The following is a 15207-nucleotide window of genomic DNA, read 5'->3' on the forward strand; positions in this document are numbered from 1 at the left end:
CACCACAACGTTAACGAAATTTTTTTTTTTTAATGTTTTCATTAATTATTTCTGTTGAATCTTACCTCGCATCACAACAATCACTCAGAGTCAGCCCCCCCTTTAAGGTTAACAACAACATTAGAGGGGGTAAATCTCATGGAAAAATATGGACTTAATTAAAATAATGAGCTGACTTCCAGTTATCAAGTAAAATATTTAAAATAGCTCAAAACCAGACAGTCTTTCCAGAATCAGCCCTCCTCTGTGTCAAGTCACTTCTGAACCTCTAATGGTGTTGTGTCATTAAAACAGGCCTCCAACTTTGGTCATCAGTCACTCCTCAACCACTCCAAGGAGCCCTTCCTAAAAAGTTCCAGGTTCATTCCTTTAGGGATACATATTTGAAATTGACCACTCTAGTTCTGAAAAATACTTTGATAGATGATGTGTTTCAAGCAGTATGGGATGAAATTTCATTAATGTTCCTCTTCTAAAACTTCCAGAGTATAGGCAAGTGATCTTCCACACATGGCATACTTCTGAGCCTGTCAGTTGTGCAATTTTTCAGGTGCTTTTAATATCTATCATGTAAAAAAGCCCCTTGAAATGAGACAAAGTTTTTGTTAGTGCATGCATATGGGCAAATCTTTGGGTTCTACTGAGCCCACAGCCACAGGCTGGCCCTTCATTGTTACCACTTGGACAGACGGTGGTGGGCACATTTACTACTACATCACCACATCATCCACCATTTTGGTTCGTTTCACACTTTTAGGATCCCTCCAACCCATCGTGCTTCTCTGCTCTTTTGCCATCGAGAGAGCAAAGGAGGAGTTTCATCAAGCGTGTAATGTCTCCATGTGGCTTTGTCCTCCTGGGGTTTTATTCCAGTTCCTTTCAGCTTGCTTCAGTTGGAGGCACTGCTGCCGAAGCAGCTGGAGGTGGAGGGAATGGGAGGTGCCAGAGGTGTGCTGTTTCCCAGGGTTTTTCGAATGTGTGGCATTAGGAAGGGGTCACTGGCCAACTGCAGCACATCTACCCGATCCTCCTTGTGGTAAGCCAGACAACGTCGAATGAAGGCCTTTGACAGGAAAGAAGGACAAAGAAACTGACTTATTACATCTGGAACAATGTTTTTCTTTCTCGAATACTTGCCGTCCTGACAGTGTCATATTTCTGACAGGTATATTAAAACAAACTCATGCATAACTCAAAGTTAAATTCTTTCTAAAGACTAGAAATGTAAATAGCTCCAAGGGTCTGGCTGCTTAAGACACCTGTGTACTTGCAGTATACACAGCCTTATCCAATAAAACACACAGTTCTGATTTATCCCTTATCCCCTATTATCAGATCAAACAGGCTCATAAAAATATCCTGCAGGTATTCCCCTTATTGCTGTGATCCTGTTTGAGCGGGAATTAAGTGTCACAAACAGTGATACTGTTTAGATGTATTGGACTTGATGTGAGGAGTGCAGTGAATTGACAGCAGTTCAGAAGAAGTCCCACACCTTTGCTTCTGTGGTGACCACAGGTTTGGGGGGAAACTGCACCTCCGTAGCTTTTAGTATGGTGTTTTCTTGTAGGATATCCTGCTGCGACTGGTTATGACCAAACGGCTGGAAAAAGACAACACAGAGTATATTAACATTTTGTTAATGTCATTTTGTTCCAACAGAAAGTGAAATCCAGTGGTTACCTTGCGTCCATATAAGCTCTGATAGAAGATGACTCCTACTGACCAAACATCCACCTTGTTGGATATTTTCGGGGGCTCCTTGCCCACGACAAAGCACTCAGGAGGTAGATACCTGTAAGCCACATGATCACAGCATGAGACTGAATTAGATTTTCCTGTAAATGTCCTCCACCCACTTTTACACTACTTGCTGAATGGAAGGAGGATATAATTGCAGTTCACTCATTTCACTGCGCCTCCGCTACAAACTTGTGAAGCCACACTGGTTGCTTGGTTACTAAAATGCTGTGAAACGTGTGTCTGTGTACCAGTAGGTCCCTGCTCCTTGTGAGGTCAGCTCCATGCCATCTGCAGAGTTGTAGCTGTCATCATCCATGATCTTGGACAAGCCGAAGTCGGTGATCTTAATCTCTCCGCAAGCTGTGCCGTTAACCAACAAGATGTTTCCTGAGAACGGCACAAAATCAAGCAAAATGAGCTCTCGCAACACATTCCTATGGCAACCGTGATGGATCATTTAAGGAAACGGCTTTGAACCACAGAGATTACTATCCTCTGTACTATCCTCTGAGGATTGCAAAATGACAAATGAAAACTCAATGAGACTACCAGGCTTGAGGTCGTAGTGGATGATGGGAGGCCGAATCTGATTGAGGTACTTGAGGGCGTTGACGAGCTGCATCACAATAGAGCGGCCCTCTTTCTCCGTCATCAGCTTATTCTGCTTCAAGTAGAAATCCAGATCATTGCCTTCACAGTACTCCAGTACTGTGCAGAACCTGAGAGAGATAATCAGACAGATGGGTTAGTTGGGAAGGTGTTACTACAGATCACATACACACATTCACAGAAACCCAAAGATGCTTAAAAGTAGTATCAGGATATTAATGATGCCATTAGATATTTACAACCTGTGTAAACAACCAGGAGCATTATGTGCCAATGAGTCAGATTACACTGGAAATCTGCTAGATATATTTTTGTTGCATCCAGAATTCCCTTTTCAGCAAAATGGCAAATAAAAAATGCCTTCTGGATTAAATCTGCTTGATTTACAAGTGTTTCTTTAGACTTACAGCCAGGTATCTCAGCCTGTCTCTGCCCAGACTTTTCCCTCATCACCTCCATCTCCTCTACCATAAACTACAAACACCACATCAAATGACAGCTTCAGAGTCTCTTCAGTACTCCGGCTGACACCTCAGATGCTTTTCTACAGTCTAATGCTGTACAGCTGAGAGCTACTGCATCGGAACACCACAGAACAGAAAATCATTTATTAAGACTACACTTCTACATTTTTATTGGCACAACTTCATTAGCTTTATGAGGCGCGAGGCACTTACGAGTCTGTGTCGAGCGAGAAATAGTCGTAGAGTTTGACTATTCTAGGGTGGTCAAGTTCTTTGTGAATTCTGTACTCTCTACAGGCGTGTCTGAAAAGACAAATGAAAGGATCATTTAGGGTAAATCATTTAGCAATTATAAAAAAACATCTTGAAAAGGGAACATGTTTTCAGTGATGGAAGAGTGAAATGAACAGTTTCAAACTCACTTGTGGTAGTTTTCTTTCTTCTCCTCCCTCCAGTTCTTGTTGAGCTGATGAATTTTAATGGCCACATACCTCTGCTCCGTCAAATCAAAAGCCTGCAAAAAGAGCATTATACATGAACAAGAGCAATGTCAGATAAGAATACCATCACCAGGAAGTCACAATGAATTCTGTACAGAAGCTGCTTATTGCTGCAATGGCCTTCCCAAGTGTTATTCAAAAAATCCTTGCAAATGTTACAGAATTAAAGAAATAAACTGGTGCTCATGAAGAATGACAGCCAAATCCATGGCTCACGCTTACCTTGAAAACTTCACTGAAGCCACCTCTTCCGAGTAAATGTAACAGCAGGTATCGATCATTCAGCGTGGGGTGGTCTTTAAATCTGCAGAGAAACATTTCAATAAATTGCTTGACTTTATTAAGCTGTGTTTATTTAAGCGAAAAGGACACTACAGAACAGAACTTGAGTAAAGCATGTTAAACTGAGATGATACATACTGTGAGTTGTCCTCGTTGTGGATTCTCTTCAGCTCTCTAATGTGCAGGTTTCTTACCCGCTCCAAATGTTCCAGCTCTGACTGGATCTCTGCTTCTTCCTGCATACAATCGCTCAAATTCAACACCAACTCATTCCCTTTGGTAGACACGAGTCTAAAATACAAACTAGGAAACAACAGAAAGTGGGTAGTGTTGAGCAGTTACCTTTTTTAGATGACCAATTCGAAGCTTGAAAATCTCCTCTTGCTCATGATATTCTGCCAGCGACAACCTGTGTGGGATGGTGGAGCAAAAGGTCAGCATTTTGAGAACAAAAAGCAGTAAGTTTACTTCAGATAATAATAATAATTAGGTTTTCACACAGACTACGGCTACCAGGCTGACCCAACACCCTGACGAGTAGTGTTAAATCACCAAGTATCAGTTTGAGATTCTACTGATAAAAGTAGCAAAATTAAATGTCAAATTCCAAACTTAGTATTTGCAAAGACAACCACACACACTTAGATTACATACAAACAGAGGTATCTCCTGTCTGAACTGGGCAACACAATATGTCAAGGATTCATGTCACTCATTTGCAGTGCAGTAAACCACATTACAATAACTACACCTCGCCTTAGCATAAACCTTTTCCCTAGTCCATCACCTGTGTACACTGACTGATTTGCTGCTTCTGTTCTTACGTTTCACTCTCCTGGCCATTGCTTCTGCTCTTTCGTTTGTTCTGCTCCAGGTTGGGTGGGGGCGTCAGGGTCATGGCGGGAGGTTTCCTCTTCCCCAGCAGCTTCCTCTGCCTTTCGATGTCCTCCCGCTGAGAGTTGATTCGCTCTTGCTGCCTAGAACGTGCAAGAACAATCTGGTGTGAACGTTTCTGCACGACAAAACGCAAAAAAACATGTTTGTGCCTGATATGCATGCTGACTTGATGAGGTTCTGGAAGGCATATCCATCTGTCCACTGCTCGGTGAAGGACGCGCCGTGACGGACGGTGGTGAAGTGGCCCAAGCGTAGACGATCCTGCATGCTCTTGTCCCTGCAAGCCATTTTCTCCTGCTTCGACTACAAAAGAAGATGATTTATCAAAAGCGTGTACGCAATCGCAAAAAAACAACTCAGAGGATGTAAAGAACTGAGTATTCCTGCTGAGTTCCATCGTAATGAAAGAGAAACCATTAGAAAGCTACATGAGCCAAATGTTCACACATAAATGATAAACAGACAACTGTTCTGACTTTCCCAAAGAGGTCCCAACACATGACAAACAGAATCTATCAGACATATTTTCCCAGATTCCTATTCATTCCGACCTTCTCGATTAGCAGCTTCTTGCTCATGGTCACACACTTGTTCAGCCGCTCCTTGTAGCGCTCCAGAATCTTCTGCTGCTCGTCCACCTGCCGCCTCAGGTCACAGTTAGCCTGCAAACACAAACAGTATCACTCTGACAACTGATTCTTATTACGGAAAGAATGCCAGGATCCCTAAAGCGACAAGATGCAACAAACGGCAGTGTTTCAGCTGGGTTTGGTGACATTTCACCGATGCAATTTAAACAACAATGGCATTTGCAGGTTAACAAGCGTCATTCATGATGAACTGCAACCAGGTCGGTGCGGGTTAATTACTGGGATCGTCGTGACAAGTGGAAGCAAGTTTGTCTGAACTCTGAGGAGATTAGCACAGCCACATATATAATTGTTTTTAGACACACTCAATTGTGTGTGGTGTCTGCTATTGTTGGTAAATTAATGTGTAATTTAATGCATAAAATAATAAATTCTTTCATAATCCTACTCCGGATGCTTCAAATTCTCCAAACTAACATGATTTTGTCAGATTTTTAAGACAAATTTGAAGTATTTTCTTATTTTACCCTCAGTAGGTCATCTATCCTCCCTTCTTTCTTTTCCAGGTCGGAGTTCTTGTCCTTCTCCAGCGCTGTCAGTTTCAGGAGCGTCAGTTCTGACTGGAGAAGTAGAGCACACACCACAAACCAACAGTTAGCATCACATCTCCATCACTTTTAATTTACTAAAATCGACCACTGGTGTCCTGAATATTAGGTGCGAGTTCCAAATGCTGACCTTTAATTAGGCCAATTAGTGTAATTTGCAAGGATAGCTGGACGTGCGTTACTTGTACTGTGTCAGATGAACAGCAGTGTGGGTGGCAGGGCCTTTCAAAGTTTGACCTTTAATTGCTGCATCCACATCCTGGCCAACTAGTGCAGCCTTTTATTTTTGTGTGATCCCTACAAGTTTTGTCAGAAGGCGTTTTTTAAATTGGTTTGGAAACAAAGCCACTTTTCACTGGGTGAAAATAAATGGGAGCACCAAAACTGCTTCAAAAGTAAAACATCAAAAGCTGAGTAAGACTCAAAATAAAACCGGGTGTCAAGTGGTGAAGCAGGCCAGTCAGTTACCTGGATGGCTTTGTGTGAGCAGGAGTGTGTGGGGTTGGTCTTAACGGAGCTGCAAGATGAAGAGTCTGTGTGGGCTGAGCCTGTGGACGAAGGACTGCCATGCTGAAACTGAAACCCGGAGACGGGAAGAAAGCAAAACAGTAAGACTTAGGGAGTAAGAAAAGCAATTATGGAACACAGACAGCATAAAGAGATTATAGAGTAGCTAAAATGATTTCAAAATTGAGCAAATGCTGCAGTTATTCGGGCTTATAGACTTGAAATAGAATCTACAAGAATTTATAGTAACTGTTCATTCCAAAAAAATGTATTGGACAAAAACAGAAATAAAAATTTGAGTCTGCTCAAAAAAAAAAAAAGCATAAAGGTGTGTTAGTAATGAGAACAAACTGCACACAATAGTAATTATTTGTAGGAAGATAACAGGACAACTACAAAATGGTATGATATTAGTTTAGAATTTCTTACAGGAAAGGCACCTACAGAGTGGTGTAAAATCCCTCCTTTTTAGTTAATTGAAGTTGTTGTCAGGGTTGGTCTAAGAAACAAACATGACTGCATCTTTCACGATATACGATAGTTATTTCTAGGGCTGGACCCGAATATTCGTTCGCTAAGGCACTATCCGCATATTAATTTTGGTATCCGAATATTCGCTTCCCGTGTGTCGAGCCCCTCAGACGTCACGCTTCACTTCGTTGCATAAACAGAAGACAAGATGCTGAAGACCGGTGTGTGGGAATTCTTCAGTTTAACTAAAGACTAAACGAGGGCAAAATGTGGACCCGGGAGACCAGACGAACGGATCCGACTATTCGGGCCGTCTCCGCCGCCGCGCCGCCACACGAACCACACAACCGGATCCGAATATTCGGGCTGTCTCCGCGCCGCCACATCCCCCACAACCACCACCACGGGGCGGAACGAATATCCGGATATTCGTCTTTAATAGGGCCCGAATATTCGGAGGCCAGAAACCACTATTCGGGCCAGCCCTAGTCATTTCATCAAATAAATTCAGAGTTTAATTCTGGAAAAACAACTGTACATGCAATTTTCTTCCTTCCTTGCAAAATCTGCTGCACTATATAACATTATAATGTCCTATTCAGACAGACATTAGAATGTGTGGGAAAAAATGAAGCCCCTTCATTCATTTCAATGCTGGGAATCAAGTCTACTTTCTAAGTGAGCAACAGTTCATTGTTAAATAAACTCATCTGAGTGGTGAGATAACAATGAAGGTATTATCTGTCTCTCCCTATCAATAAGGAAGTCTTGGGGTAAAAGGTTGTCAAACATATGTAATGTTTCGTCTTCAGAGCGACATGTACTGCTTGTAAAAGGAAAAAAAAACCTTCAGAATTGGGGAAGGACTGAATTGTGATGATCCGTTTGGTTCTCCTCAGTATTGAGCTACAATTTCCCTGCTGAAGACATATGGGTCTTTCCAAATTCCTCTCAGGACGAGTCATAACTCACAAGATTTGCATCACAAACGATATCACTTTGTTGGTGCTGACTGAAGGCCTGCAGCTAAAAAAAAAAAAAAAATGCGCGATCGCCTTAGAAAGAGTTAAACCTGGTTCACCGTTTGCCGCATCTTTGCTACAACAAATTTGAGCTCATTTAACAGCACTGGCAGATCAAATGAATGTAAGCACACACTCCTGGTTGGTTACTTTGTAACATGAACAAAGAAAACCCACTGTTTACCTTGAAATGGTCACATGAAGACATAAAACAAACAACTTCTGTTTCATAATGTTAAATGCTCAGCAGTCGGTGTTTTTGCATCTCATTGGCTTTCAAATTCATCAGTTGCCCGAGTCAACTCATCAAACAAGCCCCATGTCTTTTAAAAACTAAAATGGTATACTAAGTATGTTTGGGGCAGAGATTTTGAAAAAGCTGGAAGTCAAAAGTTTCAATGAATCAAGTTTCAGGGTCCAACTTATCCAGCAATCAATGGTATGATTAAAACACCTAATCACTCTTCCACACAGTTTGTATTGTCCTTCTGTGCTATGAGACACCAGCATTCACTTAATGTACACCTTGAAATTTCACTGTATATGAAAGTGTGCAAAGACAATAAAGGTCTGATTGATTGACAGCCCTACAACTATAACAAATGTTCACATGTTTACTTATTCAGTGAAAATGGTTTTGTAGTTGTGATGAAAGAAGATGCCAATCTAACATTCAATGAATGAAAAAGACGGGTGAAGACATTCTTAAATACAGCTATTTTAGTGACTGATTTCTGAGCACTGTCTGACAAAACCACTACTAATTTGAAAATCTATGTGAAGATTTCCAGAATACACAATTGTTGTGTACCATTTCATGCCGTATACGTCAGGTCATTATGTAAAAACCTAAAACAAACATGGAAACACCTGAAAGGATGACAGCACTAGTAAAAACATTACCATTAACGACACTTTCCACTTGTTAGTGAGTGTATCCTATATTAAAACTTCCCAGTTAATAACTACCAAGCACTCAACTGTTTTGTTAAATGTCCTTTAAAATTAATCTAGAGAACATATTTAATTGCTTTCAGGCTGAAATGATCCAGGCAAACCAAATACATTTCTTGTAGGCCTGAAGTGATCAAAACAGAAACATAAACAGATGCACGACTCTCCCAATTCTGCCCAATTAAGAGGATAGTGACACTGTGAGAAATTAGGATGAGGACTCAAGTAACCACCAGTTAACACTGTCTAAAGATTGAACAGTTGGCAAACAAACAACAGACCAGGTGAGAGTTAATGGAGATGGAAGCTGGTGCTCACCGGAGGATTAGACAGTGAGTGCTGTGGAAAGGAGCGCACCAGCAGAGGGATGCCCCGGGCAGGACTGGTGCCAGAGCCACTGCTACTAGCAAACTGGCCACGGGGCAGTAGACAAGAGTGTAGAAACAAGACAGAGAGAAAGGGGACAGAGTGGTTATTTAGAAAAAAGTTTGATGTAGGACCATAGAGAGACAGTCAGAACATGAGTGTGAGACATCACAGTAAAGTCTGAGAGTGTTTGGAGGCAATGCACACCAAAATGGAGAGAATACAAAATGCACTCAAAGCCATATTATGTCCGTATAGTTTGTACTCACCTCAAAATAATCACTTATTTTGTGCCCTTTTCCCTTTCCTATAAGAAATGAAACGGCACAAGTGAGAAAATGGAGCCACTTGATTTGACATTACGCTCCTGAGCATTTGAATTGTGCACTTAAAGTAAAACTAACTTCTGGAATACTTGTGGCCATGAATATTTAGAGCCAAGAGGAAAGAAGTGATGAAAGTGAAGCTCAGGGCAGCTGCACATTTCTGAATATAGAGAGCCATTTCTGCCGGAGAGTGCTGATTTTGGAACCCTTTCAGTAAGTAGGCTAGACTTACCTTGACTGTTGCTGTCATAGATGTCTCCTTTTCGCTTCCTGCTTCTCTCACTGGCCTTCTTTTCTGGTGTCTGAAACGAGCAGAGAAGCTGTTTATATTCTAAGTTTAGTTTATTCCATTAAATACATGAACATAAGGGCAAACCCCCTCCTTTAAGTTGCATGGCTAGAACTGCGCTCCTCGTTAAAATTTTATTTTGTCCATAATATGAGATTTAAAACATATTCCTATTTTAGTCAAGTATTTCTGAACTATGAAAGTCAGTGCTTACTGTGGAGATTTTAATTTTGCCCTTTACAAAGCGGTTTGTTTGCCATTTTTCTGTGCCATCACCGAACAGCAAATGGGTCCAGGATCAAAACTGGGTCATGGACTCTTTCTGTCACAACTTAACATGTTTTCCCTGTGTTTGGGAGGGTTTCCTCCAGCCATGCCCCAAGCTAAACTGAAATCCACTCCAGTGTTTATTGCTCTGATCTGCTTTTAGTTTCTCTCACAATTTTTACCCATGGAACCTTCAATATATGCGAGAAATGAACTACTGAAGGCGTTTTCCAGCTTTTTTCTTTCCTAAAACTCATGCACAAAACCCCTCTTGTGTCCACAGCTAAGCAGGAACAGACAACAGTTGAATAAATCACACACTAACACTGCACAGTACCAAAGTGTCAGCAAGCATCGCTGTATGCAAAATATTTGACTCCTTGTTAAAATCACAGTGACCATCTAAAGTTGAAAAGTGTGAACATGGTCAAAGGACCTGAGGAACAACCTGTCAATTTTTATCTTGACTGACCTCTAGTTCCTTGTCACTGAGTGATCCAGCGCTGCACAGAGACTGGTTGGATGATTCGCTGTTGGCTGAACTCTGCAGGACAGAACAGAGACAACAGACAGGATTGATTAGTCGAGTGCCTCTCTTGTTAGTGCAGCTGAAATCAGAGATATTTAAATGACATGCCATATTCTGCTTTATACTGAGATGTGGATGCTGTACTCATATAAACCAAGAATTTTTTTTTAGGTCTGTTGACAGAAAATCACTAATTCATTTGCAAATTTCTACACAGCTTTCAGATGTGGCAAAGTACGGCAAACATTCAGATTTTAAATCCCTTTATGTTTATGCATGCATACTTTTTTCACTCCTTGGACCTTATCTTTGTGGCAATTTCAGCATATGCATCTTACAGTTGCAGCTAAAGAACTACTGTCACTAAGCTAAAATGCTAAGCTATGACACTACAGTTGGCGTATAATATCCATTTCCCTGTTAATCTGCAGATCTTCAGTTCACATTCAGTCGGTAGAATCAGTTGATCTCATTCATTGCCAGCTGCACTGCCTGATGAGACTAAGAAGCAACAGCAGGTTTACTAGGGCAGAAGGCTAATGCTTTGAAGGCCTGCTGGCTTTCTGCTACTCAAGGTCACACGTGCTGTCAAGAAACTCTCTCTTTCGTTACATCTGCATGTACACTACCCATGTACTTTACAATGCCTTGAATGGTACTGAAATGCAATATTTACTGCGTCAGATTACTCACATTCACGCTCTAATACCACAGTGGGCAGGCCAAATGATTTATTTCAGGGCACCATATAGGCCGGAGCATGAATAATAGTGATTGCTTTCTCAGGGGTTGCCATTTTGTCAAATGCGCACCCACACAGAGTAATACCCAGTTCAACAGCAGGGTTGCAGCATAGCACGCAGTCAATGCTGTGAGCTTCAGCTGCGGTGCCATTTCAGTGTCACTAGTCTCCAGTGAAACAAAGAGCTGCTGGCCAGCTTCTATGTCAGCCAAAACAGAGCTTGTCTTGTTTTACCTTTAGATCAGGAACAGATCACTCCACTGAAGGAAACTCCTGAATATAGAGAGCTGGCTATATATAGAAAGGATTTCCGAGTTTTTCGAGAGCTGAACAATTGCTCGTGTTTGCATTCAAAGTGTCTGTTACGAAATGGACACCCTCAAAAAAAAAAAAAAAGGCATCTACTCTTTTTAATCTCTGAAATCATTTCAGTTTTCATAAAAATGAACCATCAGTTAAGTTTTTAGGACAGAATTTCTCAACATTATATTCAAATCAAATGTCACTATAACTTATGTAAAGTCCAGCATCTGCAGATACCATCTGATCATTACTCAAGCAAAACAATTATTATGTAATTAAGATGTGCAAACCTTGGCCACACCAACTCCAGTGAACCGAGCCTCAAGCAGTTCCTGTCTGCGTGGGTCCAGGCTAATAGCCTGGCTATGAAGTCCTTCCATCATGCCTGGAAAGTGGGACACACATGATGAACAAAAGTGTAACTTATGTGGACTAGATGGGTTAGTGTCGCACAAGATGCATGTAAAATCTTAGGTCTGATTCAAGCAAATGACATAATCTAGTCAGTCTTGAGGCTTAACCAGCAAATTGTGACACTTTTAATAACAGCTACAAGGAAGCCTCGATCTATAATGGATCAGTAAATTTGGACAGTCGGCTGACAAAAGAGAACCAGTGCTCAAAAGACAGACACAAGGCAAACTTGACAAATTTACTCTGCTACTTAGAAAATTATTTCACGTGATTTCACATGACAAGGTTGTAAAAATCCATCATGAAAGAACTCCCATGTCTGCCTCTTTAGAACGCTTGCTTACACTAGTGAGTTTATGATTAACTTAATCAATGAACCAGCAGCAGAAAATTGCTTAACCCTGACAAGAATGTAAGGAAAGCCTCTGCTGTACGTATATGCCAATATTAATGTATGATCTTTCGTCAGTTTCACTGGTATAACTCCAACATGTTCAAAAGGCTGCATTTAAATTTGATGCAAAGTAATATTCAAAATGATCAATCAACTAAATGAGTAATGAGACTCATTGAATCTGGTGAGAGAAGCAACTCTCTATTGTCATTAGATAATTTGATAATCAGAAAAATATAAAGGACCAGGAAACATTTTTTTTATTGAATTTTCTTTTCATTTTTGTGGTAATCATAAATGGCAGGACAAGACTTAATTTTGTCATTAGGAATACCTGGCAGGGAGTCCATCAACTGGTGATGGATTAATCTGAGGACACACAACTGACGTTTCATAGTGTAGACAACGACTGAAAATCAATCTCACAATAACAACAGTTGAATAATACTAATTATCACCAGTTTTTTACTCAGGCAGCACCCAAAGCCCATCAACTTGTTTGTCAAAACAATGCTGGTCTGCAAACGTTACCTACACACAAAGAATATCCAGCTCCATTGCAACTTTAAAGACAAAGCAGTGGACTCAATATTATTATATTTAACCGACGTTTCAGCAAAACCGACTTAATGAAAGTTGGAAAAACCACCGTTACTATACTGTTGTTGACTGACAAGTAGATGAGGAATGCCAAACTTGGCTAACGCTAACTATGCTAATGAAAATGTTGCTGTCGTTACAAGAAAGAACAGGGAACAGTTATCATGCACTGACGACTAATTGTGTATCAATTAACACTAGAATTTGATTAATGCTAAGAGCAGCCAGCATGTTGCTGGTTACTAGCAGGTTAACTAAACTAGCTAGCATTAGCTACATTACAAGTCTCACCTGGAGAACCTTTAGCAGTTTTCACAATCCTACAAAGGATGTTGTCCGTCCATCCGGCGACTGCAAACTCCTTAGCAGCTCCCAGTCCCACACGCCTCAAATAAAGCGGTCTGAATTGAGAAATCCATTTACAATTATTTCGAATTAAGGGAAGACATTTGTTAGCTTAGCCGATGCTAGCTAAAAAGAGCAGTGTGGCTGGCTCCTGCCGGTGTCATCCGGACAGGAGGCCGTGATCCTCGGGGTTTCCTCGTCCGTGTTGGTGCCCCTGCACGGGCAAACCGGGAGCTGTCAATGCTCTGAAGCCTCCTGACAAGTGTTGTCACATTTCTGCTTCACTCGGTCTTTCTTTTGTCATTATCGAGCGTTTGCACCGGGAGTAGTCACCTTGTTAGAGTCCATTCTTTACCAGGTAGTGACAGATCATAACCCCCCGCAGCAAGGCCGCTCAGAGCTCAGGGGAGAGCTTTAAGTGATGCTTCCCAGGCGCTGCTTTAACACATAATGTGGCGCCTCAGGTCAGAACCACCCAAAAACACAGTGCAGCCAGTAGTCAGGGCTGGATCACCAACAGGGCGACATGGCAGCCTCCTCAGGGCCACAGACCTCCAGGGGCCCCACAAGCCTCGGGTTAAGTGAGAAAAGCTGACACATTTGAAATTTGGATATTTGCATCACAAAATGGTAGCGAGATGGTGTATTTATTGCGGCTTTGTGCCCTTGTTTTCTAGGGCTGTAAGGCTGTGTAGTGGTTTAGTTTTGTAACTTCCCACTTGAATGAAAAACTTTAAGTTTATGTCTATGGGTCATTACATGCCAAGTCTCTACATTTTAGAACAATTTCTGTTCCGCCATCCCAAATGTTTTATAGCATAAAATATGAATACTTAAAAATGAAGACATTTCAAAGCTTTTGGCCACATCTTTCAAAGTGGCCTTTTATTGTGGGCAGTCTAAGCCACACCTGTGCACTAATCATGGTGTCTAATCAGCATCTTGATATGGCACACCTGTGAGGTGGGATGGATTATCTCAGCAAAGGAGAAGTGCTAATCACCGTAGTTTGTCTGTGTGTGTGTGTGTGTGTGTGTGTGTGTGTGTGTGTGTGTGTGTGTGTGTGTGTGTGTGTGTGTGTCTTTTTGTCAGTTAACAGCATAACTCAAAAAGTCATGGACGGATTTTCACCAAATTTTTACAGGATGTCCGGAAGAGCACAAGTAAGAATCGATTAGATTTTGGAGGTGATCCGAATCACCGTCTGGATCCAGGAATGTTTTGAAGGTCGAAGGACAATTGAGAGATGGCCTAGCGGCCATCTCTCAATTGGACAGAGAGCTCTTCTGGACATCCTGTAAAAATTTGGTGAAAATCCGTCCATGACTTTTTGAGTTATGCTGTTAACAGACAAACAGACACACACACACAGACAGACAGACAAACGGCATGGCGGAGGTATGCGCTCTCCGAGTGCCTTTCTAGTTATCACAGATTTAGACAGATTTGTGAACAATATTTTAGAGAAATGGTGATATTGTGTATGTGGAAAAAGTTTAAGATCTTTGAGTTCATCTCATAAAAATGGGAGCAAAAAGTGTTGCATTTATATTTTTGTTGTGTGTAAGTTCTAGCACACGCTTAGATCAAATGTATGCCACTGAAATATTTTAACAAAAATGCAATTTTAATAAGTTCTATCTATTCTTTTTTAAGACAGGGAAACAGTATTTGTTGTTCCAACACATGGCATCTCTACAGCAGAATGGGCATCATGAAACAACCAAATAGGCACTGTGCTGGAAATGATAATAGGCAGACTGAGAGTGGAGCCATAGAACAGAAATTACAAGTCAGGCATGCATGTGCGACACCTAAAGTTAATGTCTCATTCTTCCTGAAGGGTTTGGCAAAAATAGAGGACATTTTTACTGTCAAATCATGGACAGATCAAAGTATCAGACGTGTCAATCCAGAGCTGTTTGAAGCAATTTTTAGACAACAAATGATGGCATGCCAACATCCAGTATGCCAACAGTGTGTTC

The 15207-nt window shown here is 41.2% G+C and overlaps 1 protein-coding gene across 2 annotated transcripts; it reads right to left on the reverse strand.

Moving 5' to 3' along the window:
• Positions 1–10: 10 nt before the first annotated feature.
• On the reverse strand, positions 11–13713 carry LOC110959319 (serine/threonine-protein kinase tousled-like 2). 2 transcript variants are annotated; one of them, XM_022206127.2, is made up of 21 exons: positions 13169–13713; positions 11760–11854; positions 10368–10439; positions 9572–9641; positions 9283–9320; positions 8966–9058; positions 6162–6269; positions 5613–5705; positions 5047–5157; positions 4662–4798; positions 4423–4575; positions 3941–4007; positions 3737–3834; positions 3539–3620; positions 3239–3330; positions 3030–3119; positions 2293–2462; positions 1992–2130; positions 1684–1795; positions 1496–1603; positions 11–1063 (listed from the first exon to the last, which is right to left on the reverse strand). In XM_022206127.2, the coding sequence occupies exons 2-21, from the start codon at positions 11850–11852 to the stop codon at positions 890–892; spliced, it is 2100 nt and encodes a 699-aa protein (XP_022061819.1). In that variant the 5' UTR covers positions 11853–11854; positions 13169–13713; the 3' UTR covers positions 11–889. The 2 variants fall into 2 exon arrangements, with proteins under 2 accessions (XP_022061819.1, XP_022061820.1); XM_022206128.2 differs by lacking the exon at positions 8966–9058 and having other exon boundaries at positions 13169–13712.
• Between the last annotated feature and the right edge of the window lie 1494 nt (positions 13714–15207).

The sequence above is a fragment of the Acanthochromis polyacanthus genome, chromosome 19 (genome assembly GCF_021347895.1).
Source record: "Acanthochromis polyacanthus isolate Apoly-LR-REF ecotype Palm Island chromosome 19, KAUST_Apoly_ChrSc, whole genome shotgun sequence".
Classification (NCBI taxonomy): Eukaryota; Metazoa; Chordata; class Actinopteri; family Pomacentridae; genus Acanthochromis; species Acanthochromis polyacanthus.

Bases quoted from the DNA above. Each gene is read 5' to 3' on its own strand.
- LOC110959319 (XM_022206127.2), bottom strand. From the start codon at position 11,852: ATGATGGAAGGACTTCATAGCCAGGCTATTAGCCTGGACCCACGCAGA. The intron at 3,835-3,940 runs GTAACTGCTCAA...GATTGTATGCAG, and splicing joins GAATTGGTCATCTAAAAAAG to GAAGAAGCAGAGATCCAGTC. The intron at 2,131-2,292 runs GTAGTCTCATTG...TGCCGTTCTCAG, and splicing joins CCACTACGACCTCAAGCCTG to GAAACATCTTGTTGGTTAAC.